This window comes from Acipenser ruthenus, chromosome 22, assembly GCF_902713425.1.
Source record: "Acipenser ruthenus chromosome 22, fAciRut3.2 maternal haplotype, whole genome shotgun sequence".
NCBI lineage: Eukaryota > Metazoa > Chordata > Actinopteri > Acipenseriformes > Acipenseridae > Acipenser > Acipenser ruthenus.
The window spans coordinates 1,487,997-1,509,731 of record NC_081210.1 but is presented as its reverse complement, the minus strand read 5'-3'; the positions used below and the strand labels follow the sequence as shown (position 1 = coordinate 1,509,731).

General features: G+C 38.5%; 2 protein-coding genes across 5 annotated transcripts; one reads left to right on the top strand and one right to left on the bottom strand.

The window, feature by feature from the left end:
- Window positions 1-159: 159 nt before the first annotated feature.
- LOC117431543 (UNC93-like protein MFSD11) lies at window positions 160-8,488 on the bottom strand. 3 transcript variants are annotated; one of them, XM_034052554.3, is made up of 13 exons: window positions 8,359-8,488; window positions 6,345-6,400; window positions 5,856-5,963; window positions 5,421-5,500; window positions 4,361-4,457; window positions 4,062-4,120; window positions 3,739-3,877; window positions 3,500-3,549; window positions 3,255-3,320; window positions 2,728-2,853; window positions 2,473-2,647; window positions 1,787-1,922; window positions 160-1,425 (listed from the first exon to the last, which is right to left on the bottom strand). In XM_034052554.3, exons 3-13 carry the CDS (start codon window positions 5,879-5,881, stop codon window positions 1,273-1,275), a joined length of 1,107 nt encoding a protein of 368 aa, XP_033908445.1. In that variant the 5' UTR covers window positions 5,882-5,963; window positions 6,345-6,400; window positions 8,359-8,488; the 3' UTR covers window positions 160-1,272. The 3 variants fall into 3 exon arrangements, with proteins under 3 accessions (XP_033908445.1, XP_033908444.1, XP_033908447.1); XM_034052553.3 differs by lacking the exon at window positions 8,359-8,488 and adding an exon at window positions 7,592-7,839; XM_034052556.3 differs by lacking the exons at window positions 3,500-3,549; window positions 8,359-8,488 and adding an exon at window positions 7,592-7,840 and having other exon boundaries at window positions 3,686-3,877.
- LOC117431544 (ubiquitin domain-containing protein UBFD1-like) lies at window positions 8,161-14,792 on the top strand. Of its 2 annotated transcripts, XM_034052557.3 has the most exons (8): window positions 8,161-8,204; window positions 8,436-8,539; window positions 9,781-10,065; window positions 10,439-10,647; window positions 11,627-11,692; window positions 12,070-12,175; window positions 12,860-12,942; window positions 13,404-14,792. In XM_034052557.3, the coding sequence occupies exons 1-8, from the start codon at window positions 8,176-8,178 to the stop codon at window positions 13,512-13,514; spliced, it is 993 nt and encodes a 330-aa protein (XP_033908448.3). In that variant the 5' UTR covers window positions 8,161-8,175; the 3' UTR covers window positions 13,515-14,792. The 2 variants fall into 2 exon arrangements, with proteins under 2 accessions (XP_033908448.3, XP_034782855.2); XM_034926964.2 differs by lacking the exons at window positions 8,161-8,204; window positions 8,436-8,539 and adding an exon at window positions 8,547-8,822.
- The last annotated feature ends 6,943 nt before the right edge of the window (window positions 14,793-21,735 follow it).

Sequence of the window (21,735 nt, the reverse complement as noted above, 5' to 3'; positions counted from 1 at the left end):
CTATTTGCCAAACTGCAAGTAAATTTTTCAGAATTAGGTTTTAAATCGTCTGATGATCAATGAACTAGTAATAAAAAAACAAAAAAAGGCAACAAAAAAACACTACTCAATAATATCTGATTTAAAATTTAAAAAAACACAGAGCCAATGTACAGTAACTTTAAATTCAAATGTATTTTATTTTCCCTTACAGAACTAAAATGTATTTTAATATATTGATTAATATATTTCAATGTATTGAAAATTACAAAATGTATTATAGAATATATGCCAATATATTTTCATTATATTGTACAATATATAAATTATACACTAATATTTGTTTTTTTACATGACTACTTTTAAAGTAGTTAGTAGTTATACAAATGCAAAAAACAACAAACATTCAAGAATATTAAAAACATTAAGACTAAAATGACAATATATTGTATGTCAATATATTTACAAAATATGTTCCTTCCACAAGGGTTTTTATATAATTGTATACAAAAAACAGAGTCAACATTGTTTTAGCGTCATTTTCTCAACAAGATAATGTGTTCAGTCTTACATAATCAATTTAAAACCCCTTTTTATCATTTGTGTATACAGTCTCAAACAACTATGGTGAACAGTTACTAAACCATTTACAACGTCAATAAAAAAAAAAAAAAATCTTATGCAAAACCATGTGGTAATTCAAAATATATAGACAGAACACCTGTTTGCATTACAAAAAAGTTTAGTATTATCATAAAGTCCAGCATGTAAATATATCTGCATCAAACACGTTTTCCTGTATTTATTACAAACAAATCAGATATAAGACAATGATTAATTATCTAGAAAGTACATGCATATGGGGGGGGGTAAATAATATTGATTGCCTAATGCATCCTTAGTATTGTAAATATACATGTACATTGTAAAGCGAGACAGGGACACATTCTTGTAAGATAAAGGTGCAATGAATACCTGAAATGTCCATCTTTTGATTATACTAACAATATAAAATATGGCTTATTTTTTTCCTATGCCTTTAAAATGTTCACAATTCCTGGTTTCGTCTCACAACTGTTGCTTTGTAATATACAAACACTGGCGTGTTTTCAAGTCACGGAAGATACATTAAGGGTTCTTGTCTTGCACCGTGCTGCACAACCTTAAGGAAACACAATCCAAAATGTATAAAATCTCTCATTCTTAGAGCATAAAATTAAAAATCATTGGCCCGTGGCACACTTTTGTGTAAATTAATCTTTACATTTTTTTTTTTTTTTTAAAGGTGACGGGTTAATATTCAGGTAAACCCAGAAGCAAGTCGTTCATCTTCTCTACCAGGAAGAAGCAGAGCGTGCCGGTGAAACCGAAGATGACCATCACAAGAAGCTGCCAGGACAGCAGCAAATAGTTGCTGTATAAAAAGGCCACTGCAGCACATATAGACTGAAAGACAAAACACAGTTTGTATTACAAACACTGACAGCACACACAGAAGCAATATTACATCAATTAACCTTTCATTGGCATTCTCCACGGTTATTATAGATGGGTTACTAAGTGTTAGAGCTGCATGAACAGATTCTTCACATTGAAATCAGGTGCCGACAATCAGGTGAGGCTCATTGGGGTTCATTGGGGCTAATTTGCCATTGAAAGTGAAACAAGCTGTTAGGATTTGTGCTGACTGGTGCTTTTCTTAAACTCTGTGGAGAACAGCAATCCACACAAACCCAAGCAGCTGTTTCCTCACTTGTTCTACTTTGAATGGCTCAGTACTCTCTTACACAATGACTGTGTACATTACCTGTATGAATTTGAATATAGCAAACACAGGGGCACTTTCTTCTGCATACAGACATCCCAGGATACTGTAGAGCTGGGTATTAAAGCAGCTGTCACCTAGTCCAAGCAAAAAGCTACACAACAAGGCGACGGGCACACTGTGGGAAACAAGAAATAAACAAGGTATGAAAGTAACATACATGTGCCAAAAAACTACACGACAAGGCGACGGGCACACTGTGGGAAACGAGAAAATAAACAAGGTATGTGAGTAACGTACATGTCCCTCCAGCAAGAACACATTGCAGGTGTTAGTACCATGAGAACAATAGGTCAAATCAAACACATTTATACAGGAGACATGACTATGACAGGCATTAAACACAAATGAAAAATGTAGCAATCACCTGTGTTTTATTTTGTTCAACGCTACCGTTTCAAGTACAGAAAAGAGCTGGAAACGAACATCAAATGGTTATTTTCTATGACGAGCATATTGTCAGGTAACAATTTCCTGAAATATTTAGCGTTTTTCCCCCAGAAACTGTCCCCTGCTTTTGCCATATCGCTTTTCATATCTCTCATAATAAAACTGGGATAGTGCAGGTCTGCGACAGCAATGCTGGTCGCTTCATTGCTGAAAAGATCTGTATTTGTTTTGCTGTCCTTCTTAATAAAGCATGTGACAGAATAGGACAGTAGGAGTACCTTGGGGTGAGGTAAGACTTGCTCCGAGTGCCAGTCTCCACGACCACGGGCGCGTCATCAGGAATGTTCAGGAAGATCAGGTAGAAGGCTATGAAATGCACCACCATGCCCAGGAAAACCACAGACGTGCGTCTGAACCGGTTGTTTTTACATAAAAGTCCGAACAGGCCACCACCTAAACAGTCCAAAACACCCACGGTTACCTATTGGCTCAAACTGCTGTGCAATGCGTGTCTGTTTCAGCTTAGAACCTACCCACGATTTCACCGATTCCAACTAAAATGCCTGAGAGCCCGATTAACCCCTTAGCTGCCGCTCCAAACTGCGTGGTTGCTCCAATGCAAGTTCCATAAACCCCGCTGTAAAATGTCAGCTCAAGGCCTGAAAGAGTGGAAACAGTTAGTAATACAGACGATATAATGGGAACGGGCATTTCTCAAACTAAAATGAACTAAATAAGGAAATAGTATTTGTAATGCACTGTACAGTAAATGGACTTCAGAGGCAGCACTACAGCCACTGGCCAAAGTGGCTATTAGCTAAAACCAGAACTGCTCATACCTGCTATAGATCAGAAGACACATGACACCTCATTAGTATTACATCTACTGGTAAAAAAATAAACAGGTTAACTGCCCTGGGTATGTTCCCATACCTATTTAATACTTCTTTTCTCAATGCCCAATATATTGGACACTGGGCAGCAAAGGGTTAATGGCAAGCAAGTCCCTGACCTCATGCATTGCAGTATTTAATGCAGCTTTGTGTATTACACTACTTACCACTGTACGCCATACAGAAACTGAGGAGCAGTATGGTTTTAGTGCCAAACAGTTTCAGCATTGTCACTGGGGGGAAAATAAAGGGAAGCAATTTACGGACCAACCTATGTATTTCTGTTGAGACGCTTATTAAATTTAAGAGAGACATCCTTAAATATTCATATTTTGTAAATGTTCTCTTTAAAATAGTAAAACCCACATGCACCTTTGAGAGAATAGAAGAGAGTACTTAAAATGATGCATACTGAACTCAGTGGTGAGCCCTCTAACTGCAGACACTGCTCTTTCTTTATACCTGTGAGAGAATCAAAACGTTTGTCAGAATTGCTTTGTTATCACAAACAGGCCAAACTAAAATGTGTACTGGAGTTGCAGTATTATTCTTGAGCTGCAGGGGGAGCTTGTAGTGAGTGACTGGGGATCTGAGTGGCTCCATGCCGGCACATGCAGTTTCCGTTGGTTTGTGCTGCTTTGTGTTACGTACGCGACACAGGCCGGAAGCAAGGAATCTTCTTCATTCAAAGGTTCTTCTCGATCCCCGGTCTTCCGTAAAACAACGAAACTCATTGTCCCCAACAGAGAAAGGACCAGAAGAACTATAAATAGCGTCCTTCTGTCAGTGTCTGCGAAGAAACAATCAAACACAAAAAACACCAATGTGACCGGCTCAGAAGCTGTTAATGATTTAGACTGCTCTGCAGTGTCCGGCTGATTTTATAAAATCAGGGATCAGCAACTGTATCCTGGATACAGCACATGGCTGATGACCTCAGCATTCCAATGAAGTAGTTCAGATAGGGGCATTACCTGTGACAGCGGTTATCCCATTCCAATCCAAATAAATGTAGAGATTTCCAAACAGCATGCTAGGGTTGAAAAATGATACAACAGTGAGAAACGCGGGTGACTCATGACTTCGGCTTATTATAGGCTTGCATACCAAATGCAGATCAACCAGAGAATTTTCCAACAGGCCCTTCTTCCAGTTGACTCACTAGAAGTTGAACATGCAACACCTGCAGCACGTGTACTCTCTCCAGTCAGTAGAGAATGCAGGTGACTGTAATTAAACACATACTGTACCTGTACAATTAACCCATTATTACCTGCACTGCAGGAGGGCCCAAAACAGTCCTGTGTTCCTGTTGATGGTGTTTGCATCTGAGTTCAGAACAAGGAAGTTCCCCTGAGCTGTCCATAGCACTGTTAAAACAGCAGACTGTTACCACATGCACCCTCACCCCCAAACAACAGCTGAGCAGCATGACCTCTAGGGTCAAGCTCCAAATAGACACAGAGGTGAAAGTACCATGTTCACCAAGAAAGGCAAGGGGCCATGAATAGGGCCTGCTCTCAGTTCCTCCATCGCCCTGTCTCTTTCCAGTCTCTTCTTAATTTCCACTGCAGTACTCTGCAGTGTGATGGTGTGGTCGTTTGCACTGTACACTGCATGTGGGAGCGTTAGGGTTATGTTGAGGTGGCTGCTCCTCTGCCACCATTGGCACTTAGAAGATAACTGAAGATAATTTGGTAAGGGAATAGACCAAATAATATTCACAGTTTGCAGTATTTCGTGCTTTTCAGATCTTGTTACCATATACCATATACCAATATAAATCTTCAAACATTTACTTTGTGTTACGTTTCATTATTGTTTCTTTGGTAATAAAGTACAGCTTGCAAACGTACTGAGTTGCCTTGGTGAAGGTTTATGTTTGTTGTGCCCAAGTCCTCCTGATATTGCTGGCAGCTGGCCAGCTGACACACTTTAAATAAGGCATGGCTGGTAAATCATTTGAGGAATATTATGTATTCCAGATCAGCTGGTTTTCAATTAGTTCTCTAGAATTACATTTGCCATTGTTGGTATAATGCTGAAAAGCAGATTGACTCTTAAAAAACAATACTGTTACTTTCAAAATGTGTCACATTTGCACAACTTTATCAGAAACATGATGTGTCTGTATGTGTAAGGTATGTAACTAATACACTGAGTATAATATACCAACAAAACATAATTGTAAAGATCTACTTTCCCCCCATGAATACAAAACCTAGACACATCAAAATTAAATCAGAAAAAATACTATTTTCATTAACATATAATGATATATGTATTGTAGGCTGAATATTTTTTTCAATAGGCAAGGGGACATGGTTACTTACCAGCAGCTCCTACTCCAATTAGCACAGAAGTCAAGTAAAAGGACCATGTTGCAGGTATGATAAACACAGCTATATAACCACTGGGCAGCAAAGAGTGACAGAAAAAAGCCATTAGGTTCAGAATAGAGACTGTTACAGTTATTTGGGGCTGGGCAGGGCGGGGCTGGGCAGGGCGGGGCTGGGCAGGGCGGGGCTAGGCAGGGCAGGGCGAGGCTAGGCAGGGCGTGGCAGGGCTAGGCAGGGCGGGGCTAGGTGGGGCAGGGCGGGGCAAGGCAGGGCAGGGCGGGGCTAGGTGAGGCAGGGTGGGGCGGGGCTAGGCAGGGCAAGGCGGGGCTAGGCAGGGCAGGGCTAGGCAGGGCAGGGCGGGGCGGGGCGGGGCAGAGCATTTATAACAAGGTAAATATTTTAAACCAAGCCTGTTTCAGGTGTGCTTACCTATATAAAAGTCCACTGAATATCATAGACAACCTGGGTCCAATAGAAGCCACAACGGAGGGGGCTATTAGATTAGAGGCTGAAAACACTCCATATATAATGGCTAGACTGTCAAAAGACAAAACACATTAAGATGTAAGAGAAAAACATAGTACATTTATTATTATTATTATTATTATTATTAGTAGTAGTAGTATTATTATTATTAACATTTGCTTGTTTGTTTTAATTACTGCAGTAAAAAAAAGTGCAGGTCACATTTAGAATTGTTACTGCTTGAGTTTTCAATCAATGAGCTATCAGAGCAGGATCTTACTGTACACAATGGTAAGCACATGCCATCACTGTTCATTGTTAAAAAGAAATCACCCTTTGCTGCAGGAAGCACTGTATTGTTGTGCTTCAGAAATATGAAGACTGCACACAGAAGCGACAACTACACTCCACATAAAGGTAAAATGTCCAACTTCGCTGGGATTGGACTCTTACCTGTTGTAGCCACTTCCTTGAAAAGTGGAGTTTGACAAGCTTTTTATAACCGTTTGCTGAAAAGAAAAGGCAAGACAATAATTCAGAGCCTTTTATCTGAGGGCTGCATACATTGAAAGGAAGATATTACATGATAAATTAGCTAGTAAACGAGCAACTGTTCTGGTCGCTATTCATTTCTAGCGACTGAAAAGCAATTAGCAGAGTAAGTTTTTATGGGTTCCACATCTCCATTAATCGTGAAAGCCCGGACTGAACTGTCCCTTTTTTTCTGGAGAGGGTGCTGTACTACATCATAAGACGTCGTATCTATTCAATGCAGTTTGGAGATCAAGGGTATCGGCACAATAACAGGAATCACATGCTGTATTCTCAGTTTATGAGCTGCTAGTTCCATGGATACGCAACTCAAGCTTCAGAGACCAGATAAGCCAATAAGTCATGCCTGTTCTCAATTCTCCGCGCTCACATGACCGCTTATCCCTGAAGGGAAGGGAAGGGGAAGAAAATCTGATTGAGCGTTTTAAAGTTTAAATATATTTTTTTAAAATATGTATGTATATTTATTACTTTAACGACATTCTTTATCGCAAGTGATTGAAAGTTATCAATATCAATTCAATAAGAAGTTTACTGATCTGACCTGTTGATGCTCAACTTTTGTTTGTTTGTTTACAAGTAAGAATACAATTACAAAACAAAGATTTGCACATCAAGCCACTGAAGCAGTTTCTGTCACAAAGCATAGTTTAGCACAGTACATGAGCACGGTAATGTCGAGTGTGTTGCAGTTTATCATTGCAGTTTCGGGTCCATTTCACCTTCTTTGAAGTAAATAAATAACCTAATTGCCGAAGCTGCACTATCCACGTTCCATCAGTAAAGAACCGTTTCAGAAATATCACATTTAAAAAAAATCACACTTTGAAAAAACATTCTTTAAACAGCGCATCTGTTAAAGCTTTGACCTCTATCTCCTATATTGGGAGGCATAGACCATTTCGCATTACCTCTACTAACTAAGCATCGTGGTATACTGTTCTACAAAAAACAATACGCTCTTTCCAGGATTTACCAAATAAAACACTTAATTTCAAAACAAATTATGCAAAAAGTTTACACTGTTACGAATAGACCTGTTGTATCTTACAAGCAATAGTAACTTAAACGCTTTGGGCATAGTTTAACACTATAAATAATACGGGTAATCAAATCTCTGAGTTCAGTTCAATACCCACTGTACTTACTTCAATGTTTCCACATGTTGTAAACGCTGTAAAAATGAGCATAAATCCGATTCCCAGAATCACCACATTAAACATCCTGAAGTCTGCCATAATACTAATAGATTAGCTCCTGTTATTCTATATATATATATATATAAAAATAATATCTGAACTAAAGGTTTACATGAACCTTCTTGAATTCCACAAGTTCTCTACTGTGTTTGATCGGATCGTCGCTTCTCGCTGAAGTCTGCACTAAAGCCAATTATCTAGCGTAGTGAAAGCCTACAATACACCCAGGAAGGCAAAATGTTTGTGCACATCGTTTCAAGAATAGGACTCTGCGATTATTTCTGCGCTGTTTGGGTCGACCTTCTTCAAAAGACAGTATAACCCAAAATCTGTTCAGTGTTTTTTATATTTGTTATTTCTTAAAAACACGCGGCTGTACCTTCTAAGGGGGGGGGGGGGGGGGGGGGTATGTTTATATCTATCTATCTATCCATCTATTTATTTATTTATATATAATAGCGTAAAACGACATTTTGGGACATGGGCCAAACTGTGCAATCAATTTAAGTAGTGTATTTGTAAGAACCATTTTCATGACCACCAGTGTGGAGAAACTGAAAAGGTACAAGGTTTCATTGTTAAAATTACTTACTTTAATTACTTTTGATAAAAAAAAAAACAACAACAACATGACACCAATGGCTCAGTGCCAGAGAAAACGAAAACATAACAACATACATCAAATACTTCTAAAGCACGGCCACACACACACATACCGGTACGGTAAATCAGTGCCCTCTAACTTCAGTGCAAGTTTCCGGTTGTTTTTTTGTTTATTTATTTATTTTTATAGAAACGCCGCATCACTACGGAAGCCCAGTTGCTCAATCTTCAGCACGTACGTTTCCCAGCAGGCACACTGCATATTGTACACAATCATCATGGCGTCTCAGGATGGTGAGTATTGAGATAGCAAACTACTTTTGCACAGTTACAGCAGCATTTCAGGAAAAGACAGAGGAAATCTGAATTGTAACTGTTAGTAACGTTGATGGGCTAATATGTGTTAGGAGTTTGAGAGGGTTTGTACAAACTGTGTACTTGCTGGGTTGCGTGTTTATATGCTAATGCCAGTGTAGCAAAACTGGTTACATAATGTAGCTGGACAGGAATGCCACAAATACCTCCACATTAGGAATACGAAAAGACATACGCGTTTGCAATAACGGTCGTGTTTATGGTAAGTTCCGATGTTTTGTTTTAGAATTGTTTGGGTCACGTTTGTTAGCTGTCATCCGCTATAAAGACGAGCAACCGAAATAATAATGATCATAATAATAATAATAATAATAATAATAATCATCTGTGTACCGTATAATTAATTTACATTTTAAAAAACAACTTTCATGCGTTCGTGACGTTCTGTTTAATATTTTGAGTTTGGGGATTTATAGAACAAATAATTATTTTCACATTCAAGTAACATTAATAATATAGCGCCTATAGTACAACACGACAGTTACAGAGGTGCAGCAGTGACTGAAGTAGAATCGTCTGCAAATTGCTGATTCAGTTAAGTTTATGAACCACAGAAAAACACGTTCTGGAGGAGGGCTGTTTACAGCACGTAAGACATGCTCCGTAGTCATTCTTGGCTTTGATTGTAGTGTCTTGCTAAGTTAAAACAGGACTATTTTTAGACTAACATTGCGCAGCTAGTTTCGTGGCTTCTCTGTCAGAACTGGTACAAAAAAAACTATTTATACATGTGATTACTTACACAAATAGGTTAACGAAATCATATGTCATCAGATCCAATACAGAAAATAAACACATTTATTAGAGCACCTCAAGATTTGTCATTTATATCCTTTATATGCGTTTAGTATAAAAGTTTAGTATCACCTAGAATCTCTGAGACAGAATTGGGGGGGAACTATATGAACATCATTTAGATCTTTTATTTAACATCATGTAGTCAAAGAAACTGCAGAATGATATTGCAAAAGTCTACTGGATGCCATAATAGTAGTACAGTAATTTTTTCAATATGGAAAACTACAAAGCGGTGTGTATTTCAATATATTAACGTAACATTATTCAGCAGGTTTCATTCCACTTTATGAAGCAGAATTTGGTAATTCTGTAGGTTATCGCTGTGTCTTTATTGACTTTCATGCTGTGACTTTATTTCGAAGGAAATGAAGCTGTTGTGATGGAAACAGAAGGCAGTCCCAAGAAAGAGGAGTCAGCCTGTGCAAACTTAGGAGACGGGGATGCGGAAGCCAATGAGGAAATCGGCCAGGAGGACGGGCGAAACAGCAGCACTCAGTGCCAGGCCTCCGTCAGCAATGGGGGCGACACTGACGACGGAAAAGAAACGGTGGATTTGAAAATTATTTGGAACAAAAATAAGTATGATTTGAGAATCCCTCTCGATGGCACAGGAGCCAGTTTAAAAGAGAGGATCCACTCACTCACAGGTAAGGCTGCATCATCGCGTTGTGCGTCCTGGTAGCCTGACAGCTACCACATAGGTTTGGGGTCAATTCCTGTCTTTCAGTTGAAATTCGAATTGATACTTCAGAGATGTAATAATTGTTGTGATTGGTTTCAAATGAAAGCAGTTGAACAATGTACTTGACTAGTAACAGTGACTTCAATTTTAAGTAATTTGTTGCCACCGTGCAATTTTGATCAGTGATGTGTTAGAATTGATTAAAAAGGGAGTTGAATTGGAATTGACTCGAACCTTGGTCCCACAGATAATTGTAAAACACAGACACCAGTTTTGATGTGATGATTTTCATACAACACTGACACACTGATCTCAGCACAATGTGTTCTACCCTTCAGGTCTTCCACCCTCTATGCAAAAAGTGATGTACAAGGGTCTCCTGCCTGAGGACAAAACCCTACGCGAAATTAAAGTAACCAACGGGGCAAAAATAATGGTTGTAGGATCAACAATCAATGACGTTTTAGCAGTTAACACGCCGAAAGAAGTCATTCAACAAGAAGTCAAAGCAGAGGAGAATAAAAAGGAACCTCTATGCCAGCAAAAGGTAGCTACGTCGGAAATGTTTTCAATGTCTTAACAGCCTGAGCACAGGGATCTGTCGTGCAGGGGTTCTTAAACTGTGAGGGGGGTTGGGGGTTAGGCTATTTTTTGCCATCGGTTCCGATCGCCACTGTTTTGTGCACAGAGCTGAGAATGAACCTGCAATGCTATACACAGGGAGTACCTATGACTCAGAGAGGAATGTTTTTCAAGCATTCAAAGAATGTAGATGGGTAGACACCACTTGATCACAGGACTGATTGTATTGAAAAGGACAGGTGATTGTATTGAAAAGGACAGGCAGGATTACAGGCTATATTTGATCAATAAATATGTATTGAAATAACCGGTTAAAATGACCGATTTTGGCTCTTCTAGGTAAACATGCTTATAATTATCAATTTCTTGCGAATATGAGTCTCAAACACTGTCAGTATATCTAATATATATATTTAGGAAAAGTCATGAACGGCCATGCGCATTACATTCCGGAACGCAGAGTCATGTAAATTTTAAAACCCAAAACGGTCAAATTGACCAGCTTGGCGCTTCTAGTGGTAAAGATGCAGCTCTCTGCCCCTGCAACACACAGGATTTTATCAGTGCATGACAAAAGTAATTGATGCTGCTAGCACATGCCTTTATTCACCCCTCGTTAGGCAATAAAAGAAAGTAACATTGTAGAAAGTAATCTCAGTCTGTGACGGTCCGTGTGATCTCTAGGCCCTGAAAGTGCAACATGAGAGCCCTGTCCATGCAGTTGATGTCCCTTTCAGAAGAAATCGTTCATAACAGTTTCAGTAATAGAGTTTACTCCCTAGGGTGGGCCTGCACAAAGGAGAGGGCTTCTCTGTGCTCATTCTGGGGGATTACAAGTGAAGGTCATGTTCTGTGTTAGAAATGAAACGATAAACTGCACGATGGTTACGTTCACTTTGACTGCAGTCTGGGAAAACTAAATATGTACACAAATTGTCTCCTAGCAACACAGAAAAGTGTTAGACAAAGGAAAACCGGAAGACATAATGCCCTCTGTAAAAGGAACAAAGGTAAGCATCATTTTCAATATGTTGTGTGTGAAAGCCTGATATCTATCACTCCATACTCAACACCGTAACCTGCACTGGTGGAAAAGCCCTGTTTCTCCAGATGTCTAGAATCATTTTTCTATTACTGATTTTAGCTCAGCCGCTGACTCATTGTGTGACCCTGAGCAAGTCACTTAACCTCCTTGTGCTCCGTCTTTGGTGTGAGACATTGTTCTAAGTGACTCTGCAGCAGATGCATAGTTCACACACCCTAGTCTCAGTAAGTAACCTTGGATAAAGGTGTCTGCTAAATAAACAGTAATGAAGCCATTTATCACAATGCAGCCCTTTCCCCACCACTAGAGGGAGCAGCTGATTATTTTTCATTTGTTCTGCAGGAACGTTTGCCAACAGTGCCTTTATCTGGAATGTACAACAAATCGGGTGGGAAAGTGAGGTTAACGTTTAAACTGGAGCAGGATCAACTCTGGATCGGAACCAAGGGTAGGAGCAGCCAGGGACACCCTGTGTTCGGAGGACGCTGAGTTCAGAGACAGACTCAAAATGAAGAAAGCCTGTCTTGTAGTTCATATGTTTACATGTGTTGTGTACATGTGTTATGATAAAGAAGAAACCAGTTGTGGTTTGGTTTCGGTCACATGTTCAATATTATTTGTATAGTCTGCATTCGTATGCCATCGTGAGGCTTCGCCCTCCTCTGTTGTGTTTGGGTTACATGTAACAGCAGGTTGCTAATAAGCTTGTCTTTTGGAAGTAATGCACAGGACTTGTCCAAACCAGTCTGGGAGGTAATCCCAAGTGGACTGTGAAACATTCCCCAGTCGGGCACTGTGTTTAGGGTTAACTGGGGTAATTGGGGACAGATTCCAGGAGAGGCCACCACTCATGAAGACAATGAGAAATCCTGAAACATCAAGTGGAAAAGGTTAGGAGCCACCACTGCCAATGTGAAACCTGCTCTGTGCTTGGTTTGGATGTACCTATCAAATCAAAAGAAAATCCTCCATTATGTGTTGGGTCAGTTCACCCTGTGTTGTCCAGATGGTCTGGGCAGGGTGGATTGTATTGCTTGAAAAAAACAAGAAGTGACCATTTCCGTGCTGTTAAAAAAAATAATGCATTGTTTTGTTTTATTTATTTTTTTGTTTGTTTGTTTTGTTTTTACAGAGAGAACCGAGAAGCTCCCCATGGGCTCGATCAAAAATGTTGTAACTGAACCTATTGAAGGGCATGATGACTATTACATGATGGTAGGTACTAAGAGAATAATAGAAAAAACAAACATCCAAAAGGATGTTTCAGAAAGCCCTTTTGTTCATGTTGCAGTGCTCTCCCCAGTGTGTTAGTGTGTTGAGCCCCTCCCTCTGCACCAGAGCTGTACCAGTGGTGTTGCTAGCTATGCATGCCCTTAAGGCTTGGGGTTAACTGCCTGAAATATTTATCTTGAATGTAAACTAATAGCTTAATAGAAGTAAAATACCAGCGCCATCTAGTGGACAGGTAGGCAGGTGCAGGTACCTAGAAAGAGAACAGCTCCTAACTGATCAAAGCAACTTAGAAAATACATTTTAAAAATGACATTAAAAAAAATAATAATAACAGAAAATATGAGCAAGCAAATACACAATATTTGAGCAATTACACCCAGGAGTATTGAAATTATAAATAAGGGCACAAAAAAATGTCTAATATATTATTTTGTTTTTTGTAGGCATTTCAGCTTGGTCCAACAGAAGCGTCTTACTATTGGGTTTACTGGGTTCCGGTGCAGTATGTTGATGCAATCAAAGACACAGTCCTTGGAAAGTGGCAGTACTTTTGAGTGTGCCGTGCGGAGAACTGAGATTTAAAAAAAAAAACCAAAGGACATTAGGAGAGATGACAACTGACCAACTGAGTCTGACCGTCCTGAAGAACTTTAACAGTGACAAAAACTTTACAAATTTTACATTGAAAAAATAGACAACTTAAAAAAGGATATATATATATATATATATATATATATATATATATATATATATATATATATATATATATATATATATATATATATATACACACACACACACGGTATTGGATGCCAATGCATTATCTGTCTTAGGTTTACTTTTCAAACCTTTTAAGTTGCAGTATCCCTTTTCATGGGCCTACTTCATCTTATCTTTTTAAAGCAAACCTGATTTAAACAAGTGAAACCGATTTGAACACAGTTTACTAACCCTGCAGCCATAAAAATAAAAGAATGAATTGAAGGAAATACCGCCCGAGAGAAATGTGTACGCATTATTTAAAGACTAACGTCTGTTCTTCATTGAGACAGAGGGCTATGCAAGAGATACATGAAAGCCATCTTTGGAGTGCAGACTGTAGCGGTTTATCGGCCTTTAAAGCTATAGAGCAGCCCATGTCTGTGTAATTTCATTGTTATATATATATATATATATATATATATATATATAAAGACAAAGCTGGTTATGGTAAGACTCATAAGGTTCAAGGTAATATTGCTGAGCCCGGATATTCTGGATCTTAATGACCTACTGTTTCTTTAAACCCAGCCCCGTGGGTAGTAGCCACCCTGCTTTGCTGCCTTAAATATTTTTCATTGCAAAGAATCCGAGGAGTTAATTTTAGACTGAAGCAGATGCATGCCTGTCCCCTCCCTCCTTTGTCTCCACAGTGTTTACACACATTTTTGGGTTTGTAGATTTACTGTAGTTTGAAGTATTGAAATTACTTGTGAACAGTGTGCACACAGCACCATTTTAATTCAGCTGATTGACTGATGAATGAAGCATTGTCATAAGAGCATAAAAATGTGGCCATTAAATTGAAGTGGTTTCACATAAAAAGGTTTTATAAACCATTGTGTTCTCATTCTTATTTTGTATCTGCCAGTAATATACCTTGATGAACACACTGGTCTAGTGTAATCCGATCATCAATAAATATTACTTTCAGTTTCTCTTATGTTTGAATGGAAATATTTAAGTTTGATCTTTTTTTTTGTGAGTTTGTGTTTTTTTTTATATGAATTGCCTGGAAATGGTAAATTGATGTTCTTGGTTTTCAAATAAAGCCGGTACAGAATACAAATGCATCATAGTAAGTGGGCACTGAGATTCTTTAGTTACGAATATCCATTACCTTATCAAACCTTGTAAAATACTAGCTATGTTGTTATTTTACATAATTATATATCTATATACTGTATATATAATATATACACACACACACAGTATGTATTAATAGCTGCTCCTATCTCAAAGTCTTTACTTCAGCAGTTTAGAAGAACAAGAACAAAAAACAAGGATACTGTTAATTTGTTAACATGTAATACGCTGCCTTATTGTTTATACTAGTAGCAGCATGAAGCCCAGAAACAGTATTTATTATTATTATTATTATTTATTTATTTAGATTACATTGAATGGCCAACGAGTATTGTCTAATTATAGGGGTGTAAATGTTCATGATGTATCGAAGAATCATAATACTTTATTATTCATGAGATATATCGTAGCACAGGTGTGTATCGTTTTATACAGCTCTGGCCAAAAGTGTTGCATCACCTAGAATTTTAGGATTGAGAAAAAAAACTAGAATTAACTCATTTTGCTTCATGAAGTCGAAAGAAACCAGCTGAATAATGTTATGTGAACATATTAAATTACATACTGTTATAGTTTTCCATATACTTGATGAAAAACTGACACAAATTGAAATATACTGTACAACTACTGTGGCTTCCAGTAGACTCCTAAAATTCTAGGAGATTCAAAACTTTTGGCCATAGCTGTAGATTCCAGATAAATGCTTTGTGATTACTGTACCTGGTGCATTGTTTCGATAACTAGGCATGTCTTGATTCCTTGCAAACCTCCGAATGGTTATAAATTATTTTGCCATTTGTAAGATTTAGCCCCCAGTGACTGTTGACACTAAGAATTTCCTTGCGTGCCTTTAAAAGGTGTATCTGTGAATTTGTGGAACTGTTCTGCATGCCATTCCTTTGAAATATATTTTCTGCCTATGACGTATTAGCAAACTCATGCATGCTTACTGATACAGACCTACATATTTCAGCAATTCATATTCATAGTCCTCCAAACAAGTTCAGGGTAGAGAATAGCTAATTTACATATAACCCTGGTCAACAACCATCCATGATCAACAAGCATATATACCAAACAAAATAAAACGAACTTCCTTGCAGAATACAGAATTCAGAATGGCAGTGAAAAAGAGATCCACTGTATGCAGTTTGAAATACCAGTCAAGTCTGACCTGTTTTGTGAGGAGGGTGTAACCCACTTGAAATGAAACCTGTTGCTTTGAAATGCTGTTTATGCAGTCTTGACAACACAAAGCAGTTTATTCGGAACTGGTTACTGTAACCTTGGCTCCTGTGCATTGTGGAAAGTTGTTTCAGGCAGATGGTGCAGTAAAGTAGAGGGAATCTTTGAGGTAAAGTCTGCAGTGTTATGATCCTTGATGGCACCCTGTGCAAGATATAAATCAAACGCCTTCACCAGAACTTGCAGTCAGTGGATAAAATAAATACATAAAAAAGGGTTCCAAATCTGTGTAAATGCCCAAGGAATGCACCAATAGAAACCTAGAGCCTACAGATGTACTTTTCTTGCCTTCAGTGATGCAAAATCATGGTCATAGTTCAGAGAGCTGGCCAATGCAGATTCAGTGGATATAATGGCTACATTGACAAGCGTGTTTGGCTCATCGAGGTTCGGAGATCATTTTTTATCAGTTGCAGCTTATTGAAACTACATTAGATTGTTAGTGAACTTGCAAATAAATGACATACTGCTTGAAAAACCATACTGTTAGTTGGATGGAAAAATGTTTATTTGCATGTAAAGAATTATATTATGTGAAGGCTGGTTCTAAGTTTTAGGTTACCAATAATCAGTATAATAATTAGAATTAATGGAAGATGCTGAACTGGAAAATGCTGCCAATCTCTCTGTTGGGTAGATTTTCTCTGGAAGGTTCCCAGCCCAAACTAAGAGGGCTATCCTTGACTGTTCTTGAGAAATATTATTTGTCTGCAGGGCTATATTTGGTGCAATACTGGATGTTTAAAAATGTTAATGCTGGATGTACCCACATGAAACCATATGGAAAACAATGTGACTATTCACTCCTAAATGCTCCCCAAAAAATGTTTTACCATTTCAAATAAAAAAAAACAGTAATTTTACACAACACTAAATATCTGCTGTAATGTTTAAAAATGTTTAGAATTATTAGACAAAATAGAAAAAGCTTGGTATACCAGCACTGCACGACATCTCTCAGAATGACACACTGTCCTTTGACACAGCACAGTCAGTCACAATGCAACATAGCAAAGGAAGTCTCTCAGTTCTTTCAAATAAGACAAGTCCTCAAAATGACCACAATATAGCCTTCACACTAATAGTATACGTCCAATCGAATAAATATGATTGCTGCTAAGCCGTATAAAAAGATCACGAATGCCATTCCTGTGACTGTATTCACCCTACGGCTCATTGTTGAATAACATAGAGAACATACTTGATAAACAGGTCCCCTCGCCCACACCGACAGGCGTGAAGAACTCTGAAAAAAAGTGGGGTTATGCTTGGTATCGGACCACATGGAAGTTGGTTACTTATTCCCGGTTCCTTATTTGTGCGCGGTGTAGTTGACAAAGCAGCGCACTTACACATCTTGCTCAATTAATATATTGCTACTATTTAAAAAATAATCGCTCCTTCTTTTAAAAAAAAAAAGACAAATCTGTATCAGCAGCATAACGGTTCCCTATATTACCCGCATGTTTTGCCCCATTTACCCCCTTAGACGCCTTGCTCACTAAATATCGAGGTATCCCTAGATAGGTTATCGTCTCCTCTTTGCAACAACATTAACAATTTTAGTGAGCAAGCCGTACCCCACGATCAGCAGCACCCCAAAGTGTAGCCCATTATAACCAATACAGAACGCATGGGGGCACGTCTTTGGATGCCCGGTGTACCCCCTTAGACGGCTTGCTCACTAAATATCGAGGTATCCCCAGATAGGTTATAACCCCCTATTTGCAGAAACATAAAAGATTTTAGTGAGCAAGCCGTACCCCACGATCAGCAGCACCCCAAATTGTAGCCCATTATAACCTATGCAGAACGCATGGGGGCACGTCTTTGGATGACCCATTTACCCCCCTTAGACGGCTTGCTCACTAAATATCCAGCTATCCCTAGATAGGTTGTCACCCCCTCTTTGCAAAACCACTAAAGATTTTAGTGAGCAAGCTGTACCCCACGAGCAAGCAGTCTAATGCGCTGCTTTATCAACTACACCGCGAATAAGGAACCGAGAAGAAGTAACCAACTTCCCGGTGGTTTACATTGGTGCCAATAAGTGGCGGAAGTCAAAGTAAAATATCCCCTCGGTCCAGCATAAATTTTTGCAAAGGATGTAATCTAAAAATAACGATCTTAAAATAAAAATTAAAAAAACTTCGCCTTGCAAGTAAAAATACTGAAGCTTGTAACTTATTGTCACATGATATTCCAAAACCACGCTAATTGTTCTAGCTTAGTTAAGTGTGTTCATGGTCCAGCTATGTCGTTTCATTAGGTTGTGGCATTATGTTTTGCTGCATTTGAAAATAACACGCTTGATAATTCGCGTCTTCTGAGAATCGGGCTGCTTTACACACAGCCACAATCTTTTTCTATATAAAGAAGCACACTCTTGGTAATCTCAGCAAATCATGTTTAATTCCTTATTTAAAGCTATTATCAATGTTTTGGGCTCAGTGATATCAATTAGTGGATCATGAAGGATGCACTGAACATGTGGTAACTGTGCCTCGTTATTGTGGTTTATGACAGGGGTTTGAAATCAGAGTCCTGTAAAATCGTATTAGAGGACCTTACAGCCCAAAACAAACTATTGGTACATGTGAAGTTACATAATTACAACTGGATAAACACAGCCTAATCCTGCACGCAACCTTTTTTATTATTATTTCAGATTAGTGATGCTGTTGGTTTATAAAACCATTGGACCATGCATGCATCAATACCTACTGACAGAGAGACTCCCCCATACAGTATACCTAGGGCGTCTGATTATCGGGTGTTTTTTTTTTCTCTCTCTCCAAATTTCGTTGATTTTTTAAAAAAGAAAATCGGGTAGAATTATTTAATGAAAAAATCGGGTGGATTTTTATATGTATAATCAAGAAAGAATAAATATTCGGGTAGAAATCGGGTTTTATTTAGAAAGCAATAAACACATGCTTAAGCAGAAAGTGTTGACAACAAAGTTGTTGTCAACAGTTTAAATCACCAAGAGAACCGACCGACTGTTACATCTAAATGCTCTTGGCTTAAACACACAGTCATAAAACAAATAACTGGGAAGAAAAGTGTGCAAGAAAAGAAAAAAAACGTAAAGCTATATTGCTGTAATTGTATATATATATATATATATATATATATATATATATATATATATATATATATATATATATATATATGAGGTTATACTTGTACTTGCTAGAGCCAAAGTCATTGTATTTATCTTGCTCTTAATTGTATTATTACTGTATTTTTGTTTCCGACTGTAAGTCGCCCTGGATAAGGGCGTCTGCTAAGAAATAAATAATAATAATAATAATAATAATAATAATAATAATAATAATAATAATAATAATAAATCAGACTTCCTAAGTATACCGCAAAGGTTACTTCCCTTTTGTCACAGCTTCAGCCCCTCCCCCCCCTTACCCCCCCCCCCCCTTACCTGACTATGAAAACCTGCTAGAAACGATACTGTCATTTTCCTCCAGACTTTCAGAGGATACAGGTAAGGAAAACAGGTTTCCTTGACTTACTTAATTAATGAATTGTTAATTATTTGATTATTTGATGTCATTGTAAAAGTTACACCCTCCATATGTAATTGTAAAACAAAACAAAACCAAGTTATGCAGATATGCATTTGTGTTCTCTTTGCTAAACTGCATGCAAAGTACCATCAGATCATTTTTTTTTTATCCCATCTTTTTTAATAATTTGGGATTCAATACAGATACAAATGAGAATTTACAATGCAGAGTTCAGTGCATTGAAGCCTCTTTATTTATTTCATCCTGACATACTGTGCATATAGAGCGGCGCATTTCTTCAGGTAAGGGTAACTTTATTTTGGGGGCATTAATGATTACTAACGCATTTTTGAGGGCAATGGGTTTTGTTCCAAAAGTGACTGTAACAGAGCAACAACTAGTCACTGTTTGAGGGGTGTTGCAGTCTTTGGTGTTGTCTTTCTCGCCCCAAAGACGCAAAATAAGTGCATGACAAAATAAATGTTGCAGATGTTTTTAGTAAGAACTGAAATACAGTACACAAAAGAGTAATGTTGTCGTAATTGTCAACCTAGTTCCGCAGGTTTAAATATGCATGTATTCTTAATTTGGTGAATCTGACATCCAGTTCTCCAGTAAATAAGCAAGCACACACAATTAAAATCAGTTGTGATACTAAAGTTCCTGGGCGCTGCTCATCGCAACGGCACATATGTTTTCAATGTCTTTATACAGTGCCTTGCGAAAGTATTCGGCCCCCTTGAACTTTGCGACCTTTTGCCACATTTCAGGCTTCAAACATAAAGATATGAAACTGTAATTTTTTGTGAAGAATCAACAACAAGTGGGACACAATCATGAAGTGGAACGAAATTTATTGGATATTTCAAACTTTTTTAACAAATAAAAAACTGAAAAATTGGGCGTGCAAAATTATTCAGCCCCCTTAAGTTAATACTTTGTAGCACCACCTTTTGCTGCGATTACAGCTGTAAGTCGCTTGGGGTATGTCTCTATCAGTTTTGCACATCGAGAGACTGAAATTTTTGCCCATTCCTCCTTGCAAAACAGCTCGAGCTCAGTGAGGTTGGATGGAGAGCATTTGTGAACAGCAGTTTTCAGTTCTTTCCACAGATTCTCGATTGGATTCAGGTCTGGACTTTGACTTGGCCATTCTAACACCTGGATATGTTTATTTGTGAACCATTCCATTGTAGATTTTGCTTTATGTTTTGGATCATTGTCTTGTTGGAAGACAAATCTCCGTCCCAGTCTCAGGTCTTTTGCAGACTCCATCAGGTTTTCTTCCAGAATGGTCCTGTATTTGGCTCCATCCATCTTCCCATCAATTTTAACCATCTTCCCTGTCCCTGCTGAAGAAAAGCAGGCCCAAACCATGATGCTGCCACCACCATGTTTGACAGTGGGGATGGTGTGTTCAGGGTGATGAGCTGTGTTGCTTTTACGCCAAACATAACGTTTTGCATTGTTGCCAAAAAGTTCGATTTTGGTTTCATCTGACCAGAGCACCTTCTTCCACATGTTTGGTGTGTCTCCCAGGTGGCTTGTGGCAAACTGTAAACGACACTTTTTATGGATATCTTTAAGAAATGGCTTTCTTCTTGCCACTCTTCCATAAAGGCCAGATTTGTGCAGTATACGACTGATTGTTGTCCTATGGACAGAGTCTCCCACCTCAGCTGTAGATCTCTGCAGTTCATCCAGAGTGATCATGGGCCTCTTGGCTGCATCTCTGATCAGTCTTCTCCTTGTATGAGCTGAAAGTTTAGAGGGACGGCCAGGTCTTGGTAGATTTGCAGTGGTCTGATACTCCTTCCATTTCAATATTATCGCTTGCACAGTGCTCCTTGGGATGTTTAAAGCTTGGGAAATCTTTTTGTATCCAAATCCGGCTTTAAACTTCTCCACAACAGTATCTCGGACCTGCCTGGTGTGTTCCTTGTTCTTCATGATGCTCTCTGCGCTTTAAACGGACCTCTGAGACTATCACAGTGCAGGTGCATTTATACGGAGACTTGATTACACACAGGTGGATTCTATTTATCATCATTAGTCATTTAGGTCAACATTGGATCATTCAGAGATCCTCACTGAACTTCTGGAGAGAGTTTGCTGCACTGAAAGTAAAGGGGCTGAATAATTTTGCACGCCCAATTTT